The sequence below is a fragment of the Nuphar pumila genome, chromosome 6 (genome assembly GCF_984573655.1).
Source record: "Nuphar pumila chromosome 6, dmNupPumi1.hap1.1, whole genome shotgun sequence".
NCBI classification, from domain to species: Eukaryota; Viridiplantae; Streptophyta; class Magnoliopsida; order Nymphaeales; family Nymphaeaceae; genus Nuphar; species Nuphar pumila.
Window position 1 is genome coordinate 125,382,332 of NC_143254.1, and position 22,316 is coordinate 125,404,647.

The 22,316-nt window shown below is 36.1% G+C and overlaps 1 protein-coding gene across 1 annotated transcript; it reads left to right on the top strand.

The window, feature by feature from the left end:
• Positions 1-903: 903 nt before the first annotated feature.
• LOC149836073 (protein REVEILLE 6-like) lies at positions 904-21,716 on the top strand. Its single transcript, XM_090008972.1, has 9 exons — positions 904-1,271; positions 3,238-3,295; positions 10,984-11,107; positions 11,586-11,762; positions 11,845-11,955; positions 19,179-19,288; positions 20,770-20,829; positions 21,241-21,314; positions 21,404-21,716. Exons 1-9 carry the CDS (start codon positions 1,120-1,122, stop codon positions 21,414-21,416), a joined length of 879 nt encoding a protein of 292 aa, XP_089865098.1. The 5' UTR covers positions 904-1,119; the 3' UTR covers positions 21,417-21,716.
• The last annotated feature ends 600 nt before the right edge of the window (positions 21,717-22,316 follow it).

Genomic DNA, 22,316 nt, shown 5'->3' on the forward strand with positions numbered 1-22,316 from the left:
CCCAACGGTATAGTTGTATAACTGGTAGGGGTCTGCCTAACCCCAGCTTGCCTTTCAAAATAAAAAAAATATGTTTATAAAAAATATATATGAACAGATCAAGTGCAATCACATGGCACAAATGTTTGTCACCTGATCACCCTCCATCTTGGGGACATGGCCTGTCAGTTGTGAGGCCGGGCAATCAGGTGTTTAATGCACAAATTTTGTGTTATGTGATTGCACTTTATCCGGATTCGAAATATATGGTGTCACCAACATAATAAATGCAAAAAAAAAAAAACACAGCTTTTCCGTCAAAATGGGTTCATACCTCTTTCTTGGGAAAGCACTTTCCCTTCAAAATGACACTTTCAAAGGAAAGATACTTCTCATGAGTGGGAGTGTAACAAACGCCCCCCCTTAGAAAGTAACACGGATCTGGTTCATTAGACCCAAACCAGGTTCAAACTTCGACCCACACTAGCACTGTCGAGCCTCGACCGACTTACAAGAGCTGGCCAACACGTGTTGACCAGATGGCGAATCGGGTAGCACCACGTGGCAAGAGGAGAGCCAAGGAGTTAGGAGAAAGGCCACATCCTTTGTCTGCTGTGACACGTCGGAATATCAGCGTGCTGACCCCTCTCGGCCAGTAGTTCTTTCATTTTTATATTCTTACTTCTTCCCCCCTAAACCCAATCCCCTCAGCCCACCTCCTTCTGTTCTCACACACCAAATAAACAAATATTGCACAAAGCCAACCAAGAGCTGAGGTTTGCTACCTCATAAAAGACCAAACTACCCTCACAACACATCCAAATCTCTCTGAAAGAAAAAAGGCCACACAAGCATAAACATAAGGGTGCTTTTGTCATTTAAAAAGTGTGGTTGAAACTTGAGAAGGGAACCCAGATCATTTCTGTGTGTCCTCCTCCAATTTGTTACTCTTGAAAATTTTCTGCTCTCATCTTGTTTCTGCTCTTGAAGGGTTGGGTTGTGAGTTTAGTGATTGGTGTTTGAGAGAATTGACAGTCGCCATACAATCTATCTATCTGTGTGTCTTGCTCTCTTTGTTGTGTGGTCTTCTTGTTCTGCTGATTGTGTTTCTGGATTGGGGGTTATATAAGTGGAATAAGCATGGCCCTGCCGGGGTTGGGGTCGCTGACGACGACGACGACGACGTCGTCGGACGATTCCAACAAGAAGATCAGGAAGCCGTACACGATCACCAAGTCCAGGGAGAGCTGGACCGAGCAGGAGCATGACAAGTTCCTTGAAGCTCTGCAGCTGTATGCCTTCTTCCTTCTTCTTCCTCCCTCCTTTGTTCTGGTAGAGTTTCTTTGGATGCACGTAATTGCTTCTTCCTTTTTCTTGGATTCTTCTTTGGTTGGTTTTGAGGGTTCTTAAGTTTTCTGGGTTTGTTGGGATCCGTAAGTTTCTTTTTTTTGTTTTGGAAGGAAATAGTTTGGTTTTTGTGGGGCGTACCCATTTCGGCAACAATTCTCTTTTTTCCTTTATTTATGAGATAGTTATGATTGTTGGTAATGTAAAAGACACCGTTTTAAAGTTTTTTTTTTTTGTAATTGGTTTATGGTTTAGAGAATTGTGCAGTTTTATTTTTTAATTCAGAGGAACAGGAATCAGTTGAGTTGGTTTTCTTGATCTGTTCTTGCTGTGGGGTAGAATTAAGGTTCATATTCAGTTGAATTTGTGCATAGAGGTAAAGGGTGTTTTGTTCCAAGGATAGAACGTTGGTTGTTGGCTGAATTGCTAGATGAACAAGGGCCTGCATGATCTTGTAGCATTGGGTGTTAGACGGTTGGTAGATTTGATAGTGCCATTTGAGGATGGCTTTGGGGTTGAACAGGCAATGCTTGCTCTGGAGGATTGTGGTGATATGTGGTCACGGTGGTGCCGATTGGTACGGCGCGTTTTCGGTTCTCTTTTCGTTGTGGGCGCACTTAGGTTTCACAGATTTCCGCCAGGTCATTAGTTACTGAAAGGGTGAAGCAGGCATGTTGGAAGGATTCTGGTTTGTGTTCTGTCAACGGAGTAAGCCATTTGCCCTAGCTGGTCTTTTGGTTTCTATTGTGATGGCAATGAATCTCTTCGTCCTTACGCATACTCCATGAGATAGCATGCGAATATTTGAAAGTTGGTTATGTGAAATCACCCTTTCTCTTATGACCCAGGAAACCATCAGGTCCATGAAATGCTAACCATGTCAACTACTTTTAGGATTTTTCTTTTTCACTTTTGGAATGTCCATCCAAAAATTTCTCATTCTGATACTGCATAAATTTGTAGAATGCTAGAGAAAAGATAAGATAGCATTAAATGATTATGTGAACTTCATGGTTGCTGGTCGTTGTTCTCAAGTACGTTTGATATGAACTTGTTAGCGCTTTCAAGGTGAAAGCAGATAGGGCTTGGAACTTTTGAGTAAAGTGGGATAAGCCAAAGCTCCTAATGACATAGCAGATGCGTCCATCTAGGGGATGCTAAAAGTTTCAGATGTCATGTTGGATTTTTAATAACGTGACCATTAGAGGAAAATTGGGCATTTCTCATTAGTGTGTGTGTGTGTGAGTGCGTGCATGTATCCTTGGGTATGGCAGATTAACTGTTTGTGGTGTATGCATGTGTAGGCATAACATTTGGTATCCTTTAGCTGCAGATCTAGAATGAGCAAGAGTGCCATCCAAGCACTAAGAAGGAATGAAACTCTAATACATGATTGATGATGGTGAAATATGTTTCCAACATATAACTGCATAAGATCAATTGAATAATTGAAATCGTTTAAAAGTGCACCACTTGATGCCTTACAAGTACTAACAATGAAGAAAGACAAAATAAATTGAGAATTCTTTTGATTAGTAAAATGCATGTGCCGATAAGCTACAAGCAATCAGTTAACAGATTGACATCCTTTAACTTTGTTTTTTCTCGAGTATCATTACTACCTTAACATGTACAAGATGACATGTATGTTTATGATATTTATTCTTAGTTGTTGCTTGAAGCTATGTTATTGACTTTTACATTTTCCTCTTCTTCCATAATGAAGAAAGGCACAATGAATATATATATATATATATATATATATATATATATATATATATATATATATATATATTGTTGAAAATTTAACTTGCATCATGCTTATATATAATAGAAGTTTCATGCAATATGACCTTTTATGCATGGACTAGCATTTGAGCCTTGGCATCTTTTATTTCTTGGCATTTCCAGATTTGATCGTGACTGGAAGAAAATTGAGGCATTTGTTGGTTCAAAGACAGTTATCCAGGTTTGTGATCATTCTCTCTCATATTCTAGATTTTATGGCAAAAAAGTTGTAAACTGGAACCATTAGAACTTAAAAGGTATATACATTAATGGTAGTACATGTTTGTATCAATGTCGCAGCTACCATGGACATCAATTATGAAGGCATCCCTTAACAACTTACAACCTTTAGTGATACTTAAGAAATGCAAACTGAATACAAACTGGGAGTCTTGACTAGGTTACCTGAAGGTAGTGCTTTAATGCTTCCCCATGTGCAGTTGTATTGTCCTTTTATTTTCTCCAGATTCACAGAAGAAATGTGGTATCTGTGAACCATGCCATGTTGGCTTTGTCTCAAGTCCTGGTTAAGAAAATTCTCCCTGTGGTAGTGGTTCCTCAGAATTGGAGAAAACATAACTGCATTTTTCCTTTAGTTGCATTAATTCTTATCTTCTTTAGCCCCAAAGGGGTTTGGTGCAGTGAGAGTGGGCCTAGGCTGCTGGGCAGGCAGTTGAGGTTCCATTCCCATGGGCGTCACCCCCTTGCATTAGCCGAAGCAAGGCAACTCCCTAGTGGTCAGGGGTGCGCTCAGGGAGTTTTACGCTACCGGGACGGCGACCATACGTACAGCAGGCTAAGTCTAGCGCGACTAGGTCTCCATCCTGGGGGTGGTTTCTTCATGTCATAAATCAAATTCTTATCTTCTTTACATAGTGGTGGGATTGTTGGCTGTTTATATTGTTTTTGACATGCCACAATAATCTTGAGTTGAAAGCAAAGATTCGTTACATACATCAGAAAACACCTGGAGAAAAGTAAGAGGAGGAGAGAAAAACAAAAGGCAAATGTTTAATGACCACAAAGACAAGAAAGAAAAAAGCTGTGTTAGACTGAATCCTCACTGCCCAAGTATGTACAGCACACCAAGAAACTGTCAGGGGAAAGATCTTTACACCTCTTTAATGATAGGTTTCATCTCCTTGAGGCTTGTTCAAGTATCTGGTGTTTTCTGATGCAGTGACAGAGTGGATATTATTTAATGTGGATTGATTTTCTTCACTTTCTACCAATTATATATATCACCTGTTATTATTTGTTAATTTTGTTTTTTCTCTCTGTAAGAGTTTTTTTTCAAACACACATCAATGGAGCACATTGTCTATATAACTCATTCAGAAATTCTGGAATGATGTTTTTTAATAGATACTGCTTGTGTCATTAAGCTGATGATATATGTACTGTTAAAATATGTACATATAAATATATATATATATATATACATATATATATATATATATACATATATGTATATATATGTATATATATATATATATATATATATATATATATATATATATATATATATACATATATATATATATATATATATATATATATATATACGTATTTTCTTTTTTCTGTACACCCAAAAACCCGATAGGGGTATTTTGGTAAAATCCATGTACTTTTTACTTTTTAGGTTTTTCATTTTTTTCTTTTTATCTTTTCCTTTTTTTCTTTTTTATTTTTCATTAATGTAGGACCACAAGGGGCCCCACCCATCTAGTCATTGGGGGCCCCAACGGTCATATTTATGACCGTTGGGGCTCCCAACGACTAGAAGGGAGCCCCCTTGTGGTCCCTCTCTCTTGCATTTGATCCTCTATAAATAGAGGGCTTTCCCTCTTGTAATGTTATGGGTTTTTCAACCCACTTCTCTTCTTCTTCAATAATATTTGCTTTTGCCGTTTAGGCACTTTACCTCTTAGTGGGTTACGTATGCACTTCAAGTGCTTGTGTTCTTGGCTCCTCGTCTAAAGAGTGCTTTGCATTGTTGGGCTTCCGCTAGTTTTATTACATGGTATTAGAGCAAGGTTGGTGATCTTGTCTCCCTTCTAGTAGGCGCTTTGGGAAGTGTGCCTCTCTATCCTTTGAAGATACCAAAGGTTATTCTTGGCATCCATAGAGCACGAATCAAAAGTGGAGCTCTCTTTTAAGATCAATGGATCCAATTATCTTACGTGGGCCTCCGCTATGGAAAACCACCTAAGTTGTAAGAAACTTTGGGGTTTTGTTATGGGAACTACTCCCGAACCTTCTCTTGTGCTCACTAAAATTGAAAGTGGGGTTGAAAAAACTTTAGATGGTGATGAGCGCATCAAAGCTATCAATGATCACCAATCCAAAGTAGATGATTGAAAAAGTAACCATGCCGAAATCTTGGCATGGTTCATGAACAATGTTGACCTCAAGAATTGTGACAACATTGCTAAGTTTAAAAAAGCCAATGAGACATGGTTCTTTCTTAAGGTATGTATACCAAAAAAGATCTAGCTAGACAATTTTTTTGTCAAGAAAAAATTAGGTCTACTAGACAAGCGGATATGAGTGTCCGCGATTACTTTAGTACTTTAACCCCTCTTTGGGATGAACTTGCTCTTCTTCAGCCCAAGTGGGTGGCTCCGGAAGATATTGAGCTAAGAAGAGAACAAATTGAAAAAGAACATTTCTTTCAATTTCTTCATGGGCTTCGGCCGGAATTTGAACAAGTTAGGGCATCTCTTCTTCATAGAAGTAAAACCTTACCTATTGAAGATCCTCTTGCCGAAGTATGCCAAGAGAAAACTCGTCTTGGCATAAGTATTAAGAGTGATGAAATTTTGGCCATTACTAGGCTCAGATCAAATGTAAAAACATATAGACCTCCCCATTTTTCAAAAAATAATGGGTATAGAAAGGGAGTGATTTGTCACTATTATAATGAAAAGGGGCATATTAAGCCGGTTTGTCCAAAGCTCAAAGGAAAGGTGGCCGCAGTTGGAGAAAATTCTCCAAAGAAGGAAGAAGAAAATGCTAATGGAGGAGATATCAAAGAAACTCTTGGCCATATTTCCGAAATTCTCCAACATCTTCTCAAGACTTCTTCACCATCAACATCGGGAGCCGCCATAGCCTATTCTTCATCACCTCTAGGTACGTGGATACTAGACTCTGGTGCTTCTTTGAACAAGTTAGGGCATCTCTTCTTCATATAAGTAAAGCCTTACCTATTGAAGATCCTCTTGCCGAAGTATGCCAAGAGAAAACTCGTCTTGGCTTAAGTATTAAGAGTGATGAAATTTTGGCCATTACTAGGCTCAGATCAAATGTAAAAACATATAGACCTCCCCATTTTTCAAAAAATAATGGGTATAGAAAGGGAGTGATTTGTCACTATTGTAATGAACCAGGGCATATTAAGCCGGTTTGTCCAAAGCTCAAAGGAAAGGTGGCCGCAGTTAGAGAAAATTCTCCAAAGAAGGAAGAAGAAAATGCCAATGGAGGAGATATCAAAGAAACTTTTGGCCATATTTCCGAAATTCTCCAACATCTTCTCAAGACTTCTTCACCATCAACATCGGGAGCCGCCATAGCCTATTCTTCATCACCTCCAAGTACGTGGATGCTAGACTCCGGTACTTCTTTTCATATGACATCTCATAAAAAGTCTCTTTCTAATATTTTTTCCGAACCCATATCTTCTTATGTTTCAACGACCGATTTGACATCTTTAAAAATTGAAAGTATTGGAACACTTGATTTAAAATCCTCTCAAATTTTTTTTTGTTTCCAAAGTAAGAGTTGTTCCAAAAGTTAACCTAAACCTTTTTTTCGTTTTTCATATTACCGATTATGGATGCCAAGTCTCTTTCTCACCTAAAGATTGCACTATGCAGGATCTCCAGTCAGGGAAGCTGATTGGGCAAGGCCATAGGAGGGGCGATCTTTATTTTATGAATTTTTTGACTCTTCCATCCAAGTTATTTTGTAATCTTGTAAATGACAAAAGTATTAAAGTTTGACATAAGAGACTTGGCCATTCGAATCTTTTAAAGATGTCTCTTTTTCCTTTTTTGGACAATACTTGTAAAGACAAACACGACTTGTAAATATTGCATTTTTGAGAAATCTAAAGCTATTCCATTTCCTCAAAGAAATTATGTTCCCACTCGGCCGTTTGAGCCTGTCCATTCTGATCTTTGGGGACCCTCCCCTGTTGTATCCAAAGGAGGTTTTTCATATTACGTAGTTTTTGTTGACGACTTCACTCAATTTACGTGGATTTACTTCCTAAATCGCAAATCTGAGGTTTTCTCTTTTTTCAAAGAATTTCATGCAATGGTTAAAAATCAATTTTTAGGAAACCTATCCATTCTTAGATTCGATTCGGGAGGCGAATATATGTCCAATGACTTTCAAAACTACTTAAAAGAAAACAAAATTTGTCATCAACGTTCTTGTCCAAACACTTCGCAACAAAATGGTCTTGCGGAAAGAAAGCATAGACACATAATAGAGACCACAAGAACTTTATTAGTTTCAAAGAACATTCCAAAATCTTTTTGGGCCGAAGCGGTTCTAACCTTAACATATCTAATCAATAGAACCCCTTCATCCTCTTTGAAAAATCTTTCACAGTTTGAAATACTTTACAATATGTCTCCCGATTATAAAAGACTAAGAATTTTTGGATGTAAATGTTTTGTCCTAACTCACAAAAACGATAAACTTTCTTCAAGGGCAATTGAATGTATTTTCTTAGGATATGGCAAAAAACAAAAATGTTACCGATGTTTTGACCTATTCAATAACAAACTTTATATCTCAAAAAATGTCACTTTCTTAGAAGAAGAAAATGGTTTTTCGCATAATCTAAATGAAAATATTGATTATTCCTTTTTGTTTGACTTGTTACCTCAAGAAAAAATTATAGATGATCATGTTGAAATTATTGAACCTTGTGAAACTCTCATCGCGGATCATTTTGAACCTCGAGATGATGGGCAACATGACCTACATGAAAACTTAGAAGAAAATATACCAAGTCACACACAAGTTTATTCTAGAAGGAATGAAAGTAATCCTCCTTGTGCCCTTGAGAAATTCTCTCAAAACGAGTCAATAGAAGAATCCTCTCAAAGAAGATCAAATCGTATTTCTAAAATACCTAATAGATTTGTATCTTATGATTCTTTTTTTCCAAAATTTTTAGCCTGTTTGTTAGCTCTTCACTCTTTCCATGAACCATCTCATTATAGAGATGCTAAACAATATGCTCATTGGAATGAAGCAATGAAACTTGAACTTGATGCACTTAAAAAGGCACAAACTTGGGAAATCATTGATCCTCCTAATGGCAAAAAACCCATTGGATGTAGATGAGTTTTCAAAGTAAAAACTAAGAGTGATGGTTTTTTAGAAAGATTTAAGGCTCGATTAGTAGTCAAAGGATATGCCCAAGAATATGGGGTGGATTATGATGAGACTTTTGCCCCTGTTGCCCGAATGACTAGTGTTCGAGCCCTTATTGCAATAGCTTCTATTAAAAAATGGCCTATTTTTCAACTTGACGTTAAGAATGCCTTTTTAAATGGAAATCTGAGTGAAGAAGTTTTATGGAACCACCTCCTGGCATGAATTTAAATGGTAAAATTTTGAAATTAAAAAAGGCTTTATATGGTCTTAAGCAAACTCCTAAAGCTTGGTATGACAAGTTTAATAATATATTAATCAATTTGGGATTAATTTCTTATTATACTAACACTACTCTTTTTGTTAAGAAAATAGGCGACTCCATTGTTATTCTACTTCTTTATGTTGATGATATAATCATCACTAGAAGTGACAAAAAAAGAGTAAATGATGTTAAGTCCATGTTAAAGAAAACTTTTGATATGTCTGACCTTGGATTTTTGAGATATTTTTTAGGTATTGAAGTGGCATACTCTCCGCGAGGATATATTCTATCTCAAATGAAATTAGCAGCAGACATCTATACCAAGTCAGGAGTATCTGATGAAAAGAAAGTTGAAACTCTTGAAGTTATTAATGCAAAGTTGAGACTTGAGGATGGCGTTCTACTTGAGGATCCCACCCCCTATCGTCAGTTGATTGGATCCCTTACTTATCCATCACCCGTTCTGATATAGCTCATGCGGTTCATGCTGCAAGCCAGTTTCAGCATGTGCCTACTATAGTTCACATGGCGGCTGTGATGCGAATTGTGTGATACATCAAGAATACCATCTTCAAAGGGCTTTTCTTATCCTCTTCATCTCTTGAATTAACTGCTTTTACTGATGCTGACTGGGGAGGAAATCCCAATGATCGAATCTCAACTGCTGGATTTTGCATTTTTCTAGGTGAATCTCTAATTTCGTGGAGATGTAAAAAGCAGCAAAAGGTTTCACTATCATCCATTGAAGCTGAATATCGGGCCATGACAATGACAATGACAACTATGGAAATCGTATGACTTGAAGTCTTCTCTGTGACATGAGCGTTCTCATTACATCTTCCACCAAGATGTGTTGTGATAACAAAAGCGCGATCTACATTGCAAGCAATCATACATTTCACGAGCGGGCCAAGCATATTGAAATGAATTGCCATTATGTTCGAGACGAATATCTCAGAGGAACTATCACATTACCCTATGTTACTTCAGAATATCAGCTGACTGACTTCTTCACCAAAGCGCTTCCAACTCTGCGTTTTTTATTTCTTTTTAGCAAACTTTCGGTCTTCTCCCTGTAAAGTTTGAGGAGGCGTGTTAAAATATGTACATATAAATATATATCTATACATATACTTATATATATACATATACTTATATATATATACATATGTATATATATATATAAGTATATATATATATGTATTTTCTTTTTTCTTTTTTCTGTACACCCAAAAACCTGATAGGGGTATTTTGGTAAAATCCATGTACTTTTTACTTTTTAGGTTTTTCATTTTTTCTTTTTATCTTTTCCTTTTTATCTTTTTTATTTTTCATTAATGTAGGACCACAAGGGGCCCCACCCATCTAGTCGTTGGGGCCCAACGGTCATATTTATGACCGTTGGGGCTCCTAACCACTAGAAGGGAGCCCCCTTGTGGTCCCTCTCTCTTGCATTTGATCCTCTATAAATAGAGGGCTTTCCCTCTTGTAATGTTATGGGTTTTTCAACCCACTTCTCTTCTTCTTCAATAATATTTGCTTTTGCCGTTTAGGCACTTTACCCCTTAGTGGGTTACATATGCACTTTAAGTGCTTGTGTTCTTGGCTCCTCGTCTAAAGAGTGCTTTGCATTGTTGGGCTTCTGCTAGTTTCATTACATGTACTGCTAACTTGAGATGTCAAAATTTGCCAAAGTTTCCTTCATCTTGGAGATCCTGCAGTACCTAGCTTTCCAAAGCGGATGCTCTTATTTTTTGTCCTGAAGAAGATTTGTCTAATTGAGATTTAGAAGAATCTCTTCCTCCTGGCCAAGATGTTAAACTGAACCCACCAAGTATTTCACTTTGTCTTGGTGAAGTTAGTTTCATGGATAGTTTATCACAGGTGCTGCAGCTGTTGGAAACATTTAGGTATTAGGCTTGCCTTATGTGTCCATTCCTAGGTTTAGGCTCCAACCATGTTGGTGTGTCCTACTATATTGAACTATTCTTCACTGCGAAGCTTTTCCATTCAGCACGTCATATGCATTTTCCTTTTTTCTGCATTTTGCATTTTGTTTCACTGCATGTAAGTGGTTGGTTATTGACTTGCGTATGAATTCATTCTGCTAGTATATTTTACCTGTTAATGATATTCCCAAAATCATTTTAGCACTTGATAAAGTATTGCTTAAACTGCATTAAATTATTTTTTTCTCTTCTTTTGCACAGATCCGAAGCCATGCACAGAAGTACTTTTTGAAGGTTCAAAAGAATGGCACAAGTGAGCATGTGCCACCCCCTCGACCCAAGCGGAAGGCAGCTCATCCATATCCACAGAAGGCTTCTAAAAATGGTAAGCATACTTCATCAGGGTGTTTGACAAAAATTGTCTGAGTCTGAGCTGAATCAAATCTGGGTCAATCTTGAATTTAAAGGCAAGTCTCTGACCATATTATCTGCCAGTCAGCACTTATTTGTTATCCTCTATGTCACATGGGTGTGGGTGCGGGGGTGCGGCACTTTCAAAAAACTTGGGTGCGGCAAAAATATAAAATATTATATATATATATATATAAAGTCCAAAAGTTGGATATAAATGACCCTGGGTGCGTTGACAGCACCCAAGGTCAGGTTAACCGCATCGGGTGCGGGTGCGACGCGGGTGCGGCACCTAGTTGGCGAGTCCCTGTAACATAGGTTATTCTGTTAGTTATTTGTGTGTTCTTTTGCGACTTGGCTCAGCTTTTGGGTCTCATTTAAGTTGTCTTTTTTTAATTGATTCTGTGGTACAACAAAATAAGTCAGTCAATTCTATCTGGACAATTTTGCAGCCCCTCTTCCACCACAGTTAAATGTTGCATTTCGTACTTCAGCCGGTCGTCTTGAACCTGGATATGTCCTTCGGACAGATTCATCTTCAATTCTCAGGAACTCCACAACAACTGCAGCGGTGCCTTCCTGGGCACACAACACCATTCCCCCAGTGAATTTGTCCCATATTAGTAAAGGTTTTGGACATGACTTTTCTGTCTGCTTCTTTTTGGTGCTTTGCTTTTAATTATCAATTTACTCAGTTCATTGTCTTTACAGACGATATGAGAGCAGCAGGGCCAGCCAGTTGTAGTAGCAGCGAAAGCTCTCCCAGACAATGGGCATCATGTGAAATAGCTGAACATGGAAATCATGGCCTACCACTTCGAGGTAAATAGTTATGAGCTTGATGTGCATGATTTTCTGATATTAGCTATCCTAACTGTTTTTTTCATCAAGAGGTACCTTCATATAGCACTTTATTGGCTCCCTTTGCATCTGTTGCTCCTACTTATCAGCATACTGGCATTGCAATCTTCAAGATAGTCTTACCTTACAGAATAATATGTCCTGGATTAATTCTGGAATCCTAATTATGTAATGGTGATGTAGGTAACTGCTCATATTAACTCCTTGTCTTTGGGATGGTGGATCCATTGATTTTTTTAGGTGAGGCGAAAAACAAAGAACAGATAAAAATGCAGAGGATTTTAAATGAACTACGAAGATCTTTCATGGAGATATTTTTGCAGAATTATTTTGATATTTGCTATATGCCTATGACGTCAGAAGTGATGTGGCTTTATGAATGCATGGACTGATTGAGAAAAATATATGAATAAGACCAGGAAATGCAGCAAAATACCTCATTCTGATTTGATCTTGATATGCATGAAGCTGCAGGTTACGTTACTCTGCTACGTAAGCTTATGTATGTGTTTTAAAATGTAAGTCTTATAGCTGAATGATGGGGCTCATTTTGGCCTTGTATAGGCAGACTTACAACAAAGAGTTGATTGACACCTGTGTCTAAAATACAAATAAAGAATAAAAGTGTATGAAATGTCAGTAATAACCATGTTTATGCTTCGACAAATAGATGGCAATTTCCCATTGGAATTTAGACATATCTGCTGTTCAGGAACATATCCATACAGCAAGCTTTGTACACCAAACATAACTAAAAAAGAGTAGGATAAAAGGAAAGGGAACTAATTGCTAGCAGACAGCCATAAGCAAATACATATACTTTATAATGAACATGAGCTTTCATCTTTCTATGGTATACAAATAGGACTTGGACTTAAATATAATTAGCTGAAGCTTGTGAAATGGCAGCTATACCATCTGAGGGAGAAATTCTAGATTACTATATGCTTAGACCATGCTTGTGTGCTTATTCTACTATGCATTGTGTACACCTTTTAACCATAGCAAAGCATTTCTTTTACACTTGAAATTGAGCCAGGATATTAACTTACAAAGATTTTGTAAATTTAGTGCTATCTGTAATGAAATGGTGGTCTTCCACAAAACACACGAATCTCTCAAAAGAATGTATATTAGAGACACTTCAAACAAAACCCATAAAAACATATAAATGAAAGAACACACATACAATAGTGAATCTTTATTTATCACAAAAAATGCTTAATAAGCATTGATACAAATGTTAAAGGGGATCACCCTTATTTATACAAAAAGAGAGAGAGAAAAGAACTGACTTTGAGCTCTCTCAAAAGAGTCGTTGGACTCTAGTCCAACGACTCTAATTATAGCCGTTGGACTAGAGTCCAACTTGTATAATTCTAGTCAAGTTCCTAGTTGGAACTTGACTAGTTTCTAACTCTAGTTCAACTAGGAACTTGACTAGTTTCTAACTCTAATTCAATTCGAACTAGATAATAGAAACCGAAAAATAAAGAAAAGAAAAATAATAAAAATATATATATATATATATATATTAATAATATATCATATTATTATTATATATATGTTACATTTTATGTTTTAACACTTCCTCTCAAACTTACGGTACAATGAGCGAAAGTTTATCTAAGAGAAAGTGAAATCTGGGAGCAACGAGAGGCTTGATAAAGAAGTCTGCAAATTGATATTCTGATTATAACATATGGTTGATCAATGGTTTCATATAAATATTCCTCTCTAACATAGTGACAGTCAATCTCAATATGTTTGGTGTGCTCATGAAATGTTCAGTTGCTTACAATATAGATCGCACTTTTGTTGTGACAGCATATTCTTGAAGCGTGTGTCTCTTCAGCTCCCATATCAACTAGCAGTTATCTAAGCCAAACAAATTTCATAGTGGTGGTTGTCATGACTCTATATTCATGTTCGATGGAGGAAAGAGAGATCTTCTGTTGCTTTTTGTACCTCCACGAAATTAAGGATTCACCTAAGAAAACACAAAAACCAGTAATTGAGTGCCTATTATTGGGATCACCTCCCCCGTCAACATCAGTATAAACAATTAAATCTAATGACGATGAAGCAGATAAGAAGAGTCATTGTGAAAAAGAAGACTTTAAGTATCTAATAATATGCAAAATCGCTCTCATATGCACAGAGGTGGGAGTATGCTGAAACTAACTAGCTGTGTGAATGTGTGCTATATCTGACCTAGTAATGGAAATATATGAAAGTGCTCCGATAAGTTGTCTGTAAGGAGTAGGGCCATCAAGAAGTTCCCCATCGTTAATTCTCATTTTAACGTTGACAACATCTGGAGTGTACACCTTATCATTTATAATTCCAGACCTGAAAACAATATAAAAAAAAAAATTAGATTGAGATATCTAATACCCATGAGAGGAATAAGCAACTTCAATTCCTAAAAAATATCTTAATAAACTTAAGTCAGTCATTTCAAAATGAGTTTTAAGAAGAGTTTTGATATTTGCAACTCCCTCTTTGTCGCCTCCGGTGATTATATCATCCACGTATAGATGATACCTGCATCAGATTTCTTAATAAACAAAGCAGTGTCAGTAAAAAAAGATTGAAAACCAATATCAAGTATAACATGACTAAATTTGTCATACCAGGCTTTTGGTGTTTGTTTAAGACCATAAAAAGCTTTTTCTAGACGTAGAGCTTTACCTTTAGGGATACTAATACCAGGCAGGGCTTTCCATGTATACTTTTTCAATTAGATTCTCATTTAGAAAAGCATTTTTGATATCCATTTGAAATATAGGTCATTTTCTAAAAGAGGCCCAAGTAATTAAAGTTCTGACAGTGATCAGCCACAAGAGTAAAGATCTCTTCATAACCGATGTCATACTCTTGAGCATATCCTTTTGCCACTAGACGAGCCTTATACCTTTTCAGAGTTTCATCACTTTTTGGTTTTGACTTTGTAAACCCATCGACTGCTTATAGGCTTTTTACCTGGAGGAATATCTTGAATAGTCCAAGTGTTAGCCTTTTCCAATGCATTTAGTTTTGTTTTCATGGCTTATATAGGATGATGGTTCAACATATGATTGTATTAATGCAATGGTTGCCCTATATGTGGGTGAAAAAGATTCGTAAGACACAAATTTTTTAGGAAGTCTAGAAATTCTAGATGTCCTTCTAGATGAAACTTCGAAATATTTTTTTATTAATGCACATGGGAGATTTTGCTCTCTACGTCTTGAATATTGTAGACTAACATCTCTATGGGTTTTCTCTTCATTATCGACATCGTGTTCAATATCAATAGGACTTTGATCATTGTCAAAGTCACATTAAAGTCACATTCAAGATCCCATTCATTGGATTTTGAAGTTAGATCAATTAAAAAGGAATATTCAGTGACTTTCTTGGGTTTTTTGAATTCAAAGAAGCTTTCTTTTTCTAGAAAAGATATATTTTTTGACACATACAATTTTTCATTTTGAAAATCAAAACACCTGTAGCATTTTTTATTATCGGCATATCCTAAAAAGGCACATGAATTTGCACGAGGAGAGAGTTTGTCATTTTTATTGGTGAAAACAAAACATTTGCATCCAAAAACTCTCAGTCTAGAATAATCAGGAGATAAGTTGACAAGTTTTTCAATTGGAGTTATATTTTTTAATAAGGAAGATGGCATTCGATTAATGAGATAGGTAACAGTTAGGGCAGCTTCAGCCTAAAATCCTTTTGGAACTTGATTTGCAATTAGCAAAGTCCTCGTAGTTTTCATAATGTGTCGATGTTTACGTTCGGCCAGTCAATTATGTTGTGGAGTGTGTGAACATGATCTTTGATGTGTAATACCATGTAAATTGAGATAGTCTTTGAATTCTTTGAATATGAACTCTCCCCCTGAATCAGTGCGAAAAATAAAAATATTATTTTAAAATTTATTTTTAACCATTTTATGAAATATTTGAAAGTGAATTAAGACTTCAAATTTATGTTTGAGAAAATAAATCCAAGTATATCTAGAAAAATCATCAACAAAAATAGCATAATATGCATAACCACCTTTAGAAATGACTGGTGCAGGACCCCAAACATCCGAATTTATTAACTCAAGTGGTCTAGAAGAAACAAAAGTTCTACTATAAAACAATAATCTTTTCATTTTGCCAAAAATGAAGTCTTTACAAGTAAAACTTTCAGAATTTCAAAATTTTCCTAAACTTGGAAAATGCTGAATTTTAGACATGAGAAAATGGCTAAGTCTTTTGTGCCATAAATCTAATTCTAATTTCTAAACATTATAGCAAAATGCATTCTTAGGTAATTCCAAAAAATCCATATAATAGAGTCCTCATTCTCTATAGCCTTCCCCGATCAGCTTCCTTGACTGGCGATCATGTACCCAACATCCATGATAAGAGAAAGAGATATTATATCCATAGTCAGATATTTGAGAAACAGATAAAAGATTCAGATTTAGTTTAGGGATATATCTAACTTCTGGGATGAAAAAAAAAATTGATTTATGAAATTTTTTGAAACATCGTACTCATTTTATTTCAAGAGATGTACCATTAGCTATAAAAACCTTTGACACAGTTGAGTTATTTTTAATACATTCGGATAGGCTATTGACATTCGGGGTCATGTGAAAAGAAGCACCAGAGTCTAAAAGTGAAGGAAAGTTACCTGGATCGAAAAAAGATTTAACAGTCGTTCCAATTGAGGCTTTAGTTGAGGCGGATGCCCCTTTGAGAAGAGGTTGAAGAATTTCTATCAATTGAGCCATAGATACAGGTGCATCTTGTTATTTTGATTCTGTTTCAAATGATGCAACTCTCTTTTCTTTTCCTCTCTTTAACTTTGGACATTGAGGCGTATAGTGCTTCGGTTCATGACAATGGTGACAAATGACTTTTCTTTTGTCAAAGTCACCATTCTGTCTACCAAAATGATGAGGCTTGTAAGTGCGAACATAATTTTTTGGTCTAGACACAACTAGAACAGAGTGATTATCAGTTTTTGAAGTATTTTTTCTAAGTCTATTTTCCTCTATAGTCAGTTCTTCTATGGTATCAATAATAGAAGAAATATTTTCACGATGTAAAAGGGCCGATTTGGTGGACTCAAATTTCGGCCTTAAACCATTTATGAATTGATAGAAATGTTTCATACCGAGTTGCTTTTGGCGAAGCTCGATATCTTCAACACAATGCCATTTGGGCTCAAGAAAAGCCAATTCTTCCCAAAGTTCGGATAACTCATTGTAATACTCTAATAGTTTTATCTTTTTGAGTTATTGTCCGAACTTTGTCTTGCAAATTGCACACGTGCAATATCTTTAAGGGAATATATGTTTTTAAGGTATTCTCAAGTCTTATCGGCATGCTCAAACTTAGCAAGACTAGAGCATTTCTTAATGTCCACGCTATTAATTAGCCACGACATAATTTTTGCATACCTTATCCTTCACTCTTTTCACTTTTTCTCATAAGTAGCCAAAACCTTACTCTTCTCTCCTTCCGTTAGCACTTTTTTATCACCCTCAATTTTTGTGAGAGCTAGTTTAGGTTCTGAATCAGAACCATCCACTATACCCCACAACCCTTTTCCCCAAATGTGGTGCTTCATAATCGAAGCCCACATTATATATATATATATATATATATATATATATATATATATATATATATATATATATATATATATATCTCAAATCCGATAAGGGTATTTATGTAAATTCACATATTTTACGCATATTCTTACTTAAGAATATGATTGTACATTTTTTATAATTTCTTTTGTTGTATTTTTATTTTTTGTCCTTTTCTTATTTTTTCTGTTTAGTTGATGTGACATGTGGGGGGCTCCCAATGCACATGTTGGAGCCCTCTCCAACGGTTAGAATTCTAACCGTTGGAGGGGCTCCAATATGCCGTTGGAGGGGGCTCCAGCATGTGCATTGGGAGCCCCCCCCATGTCTCCATGCTCTTATAAATAGGGGTGACCCCCTTTAGGTTTTCTACACTTTTGTAAAGCCCCCTTTTGGGACCCAGGATATTGAAGTTGATATTTTTTTATGTTTGTGCATTTGTATCCGTGCCTTTGTGCACTTGTGAGAGTTCTCCTTTTGTGCCTTTGTGCACACTTTGTGTTTCTAGTATTGTGTTTATACACAAAATCTCTTGTTATAGAGATTTTCACATTAGTATCATTTAATTTCATGGGCATGATGGTGATCTTATTATTGTCATCCATCTCTTACAAGTTACATGTGACAAAAGAAAAAATAGATGAGAGAAGAGAAAAGAAAGAGAGAAAGAAAAAAGAGGGAATGAATGAGAAACACCACAAAATTTCATAGCCGAAAATCCTTCAATTGCCTCCTTTCTTCAAAAGAATCTTCTTGAGTCACGAACAAGGTGATAAAACACCTTTTGCAAATGAGGCACGGAAAATGAGGCAGAAGTTCTTCAAGATCTAGGATCTCTACCTGATACCATGTAATGAAATAGTGGTCTTCCACAAAGCACACAAATCTATCAAAAGAATGTCTATTAGAGACACTTCAAACAAAACCCATAACAGGATACAAATGAAAGAACACAAATAAAATAGTGAATCTTTATTTATTACAAAAATGCTTAAGAAGCATTGATACAAATGTTAAAGGCGATCACCCCTATTTATACAAAAAGAGAGAGAGAGAGAGAGAGGAGAGCTCACTTTGAGCTCTCTCAAAAGAGTCGTTGGACTCTAGTCCAACGACTCTAATTATAGCTATTCTAGTCAAGTTCCTAGTTGGAACTTGACTAGTTTCTAACTCTAGTTCAATTTGAACTAGATAATAGAAAATGAAAAATAAAGAAAAGGAAAATAATAAAAAGAAAAAATATATATATATATAATAATATATCATATTATTATTATATATATGTTACATTTTATGTTTTAACACTATCTAGTGTCTGTTATAGCTGCCATTATTCTCATTAAAGTTAATTGACTTATCATCATAATTTTGTTTGTTTTGATTGGTTTTTGCTTGTTTCTCTTCAAACTATATTTGAACAAAGGAAAAAGGCATTGGGTGCAGTTTTGGGGGGCACTATTCTGTTTTGCATTTCTGGTTTTGTTATTTTACTTTCTCTGAGGCTCCAAGTTAATGCTAATTGGAATAATGAATTTTGTAGTTGTACCAGACTTTGGTCAAGTATACAGCTTCATAGGCAGCGTATTTGATCCAAGCACCACTGGTCATTTGCAGAAGCTTAAGGAGATGGATCCTATCGATGTTGAAACAGTATGTTGTCCACCTAGATAATTCTAAGTTGATTTACTTTGTATTTTGTTGTTCCAACTCTCAGAAACTAATTTTGTGCATTATGTGATATTCCATGTTTATCTCAAGGATAATGCTTCTGAAGCCTAATTACATACCAATCTGACAATCAGTTGTTTCTAAACAATGCTTAAAAGTAAAATAATGTTCTCTCAGAAACTAATTTTATGTGGCAAGTGATATTCCATATTTATGTCACAGATAATTCTTCTGATCTTTTCAAAACAGTGCTTAAAGATAAAACGAAGTTCCACCTGTGGTTTTCTTGTATGAAATGCAGTTAAAGGAAGAAAAACTTTATGAGTTCAAAGTTGCTTGACTCATATTCCATTGCATCACCTCATATCCTTGTTTGTATAGCAACTGCTTTTACCAAATCTTTTGGAGTTTGATGAACAGCCTTGTTTCTCCATTTTCAGTGTCATATAGAAACTTCCTTTTTTCTTTTATTATTATTACTATTATTGTATTAGTAAACCTTATGCTAATACATGTGGCAACATATCTTTTTGTCATGGCAATTCGTTTGTCATGTATATGCTCTAGTGTAAGCTGATACAACAATTGAGGCCTTGCATGTACAAGTCATGCATCTTGACAAATGCTGGCCAAGTGATCTCAGAATGCTCTGGCTCTGTACTCAATAGAAGTCAAAGAACCCAACAAATACTTCCTATATTTCCATGAAATTAGTGAACCAACCAAGAAAATACAGAATCCATCAATCGAGCACCCTCATCTAGGACTTCTGCATCTCTGACCATGCAATTATGAGGTATAATGCAACAATAAGCTTCTATAAGGTGTAGGAATAGAAAATCACCAATTTCCAGTAGGGTGATATCGAAATTTGCAATAGATTTAGAATGGTGAGTACTCACGCATTGAAAAATGCTTATGCAAGCCCAATCTCTTCATCTCAAAGTTAGCATTAAGTTGTCTTCTAATGACACGAATAACATTAAATATCATAAGACATTTTTGTCTAGGAGTGAAGTTACCTGAATATCCGTCTGCAACCTGCCAATTGTATATTATGAATTTTCATGTTTTGAATTTCCCTGTTCTTTTGAGGAACTACTTGCATTAGACAGGAGATGGTCCATACAGACCGCACATATATTTGGACGCATGCATATGTGCGTACAATTATGCATATACAAGTCCATGCATTGCTCAGACTTTTATATTTCCTTTTTGGCATACGTTTTTTGTTTCATTTTGCTTTTCTTTTGTTTCCATGTTTTCGCTTTTAGGTTGGGATGCTCTCTCTTACCAATGTATGTTTTCACTTTTCATTTGCATAACTTGAGTTTCATACTTTTATTATGTCTTTCTGAGGCTATTTTGTTTATTACAGCGTGATATATGAAAGTGTTGAGTGAACAATGTTGTTGGTTTTGTACTTACTGATACGGTTTCCTGTTGTCTGCTTGTGTCAGGTTTTGTTGCTGATGAGAAATCTCTCTATCAATTTGTCTAGTCCGGAATTTGAAGATCACGTGAGTTTCCTATTAACAAATTGTTTCTTGTTGGCTATTTTGAGTTATAATCCTGTTAAGTACTTTTTTGATATTGGAATTACTTGCACATTTTTCTTTCCCTTTTTATCCTTTTTTTAGGTGCAATTGAAGTGCCTAGATGCAATTCAAAGTTATGGAACTTTATGTTCTAGATGCCTGATGAAATATTGGAATATGTGGAGTCCCAAACAGCATGACTTAAATGAAACCGGATAGTAAAAAAAAGATCCAAAGACTGATAAATGTGAAGATATTGAGATTAGTGAAACAAGAATTTTATATAATATTCCTGAATTCTGAAATCCAATGGAGTGTATATGAACTTTGTATGTGTATATATCGCTTAATTTGCATCCCAGTATTCTGAGAATAATGTATGTTTATGTGCAGAAACGGTTGCTGTCATCGTATGATGCTGACAGTCAGGAAGCTGATCCTGTTCCCGTGGCCAATGCAGTCGGAAGGTGTGCATCATTCTGGTTTCAGCTCTCTGGTGTGGTTCTTTCATTCATTTCATGTATTTTCCTTACACTTTTTTCTGGAACTCAATCAGGACTCCAACTTGATGGCCTCAAATGTGCAACATGGTGGTAGTTAAGTGCTCAGTAATCAACTGTCTTTATATTGTTGTATAATAACGTCGTGGGTAGTTTGCTTCCAGCCTTCTCTATGAACCAGGAATTTTCTTGTGGCTTGCCTAGGATTGATGTTATCCTGTTCCCCTTTATCTCTTCTTTTTGTTCTCTTTGGGTTATGTTGTAAGTTTAGAGTGGTCATATTTTCACATCTCCATAGCTTCTTTTTGTGTAATTAATGTATGATAATAGTAGTAAGATCTGTATGTAAAATATTGTCTTTCCCTTTGGCTTTTTGGTGTTAAGTTACGCAATTGCGCAAACATTTAAATACTCGTTTCATAAACTTTTGAAATGCTTTTTCATGTGGTTATGAATTTAGTTGAGAGTTTCAACAGACTTGGTGCCAGCTAGTCAAATTTCCATCGGGTTATCTGATCTATCATGTTGGTCCTTGCTGATGGGGTCGTAGACGAGATGGGATAAAGTCACCATCGAACTTTGATCTCAAGATGAACGGCATCCAAATCATCAATGAGTGGGATGCCCATTTTTTTGGTGGCCATACCCTTATTTCCAATGCCGTGGCATTGGAGGGGTTTAAAATGGAGGGCTCACAAAGAGCCATTCATACCTTCTATTGGGTGTCATTCATTCTCAAGATCAACGACAGGCTCTGCTGAACAAGTTTCTGAGTTTTTCTCCCTTAGTCAGTAGGGATGCAAATGGGTCCGATTCTGGATGGAAATTTTGCAATTTTTAACTATTCCACTGTTCGGGATCCGACCTGTTTGCATCTCTATTTAATCAGGAGGGGCCACATGCTACCTGAAGCATTTGTAAAGAAACGAGTGAAGAGCTGACAAAGGAAACATGTAGCAAGCGACACAA

What these genes read in the sequence shown, in the direction of transcription:
- LOC149836073 (XM_090008972.1), top strand. Translation starts at nt 1,120, where the DNA reads ATGGCCCTGCCGGGGTTGGGGTCGCTGACGACGACGACGACGACGTCG. An exon ending in ACAGAAGGCTTCTAAAAATG is followed by an intron (nt 11,108 to 11,585) that starts GTAAGCATACTT and finishes ACAATTTTGCAG; the next exon opens with CCCCTCTTCCACCACAGTTA. An exon ending in GTCCGGAATTTGAAGATCAC is followed by an intron (nt 20,830 to 21,240) that starts GTGAGTTTCCTA and finishes GTTTATGTGCAG; the next exon opens with AAACGGTTGCTGTCATCGTA.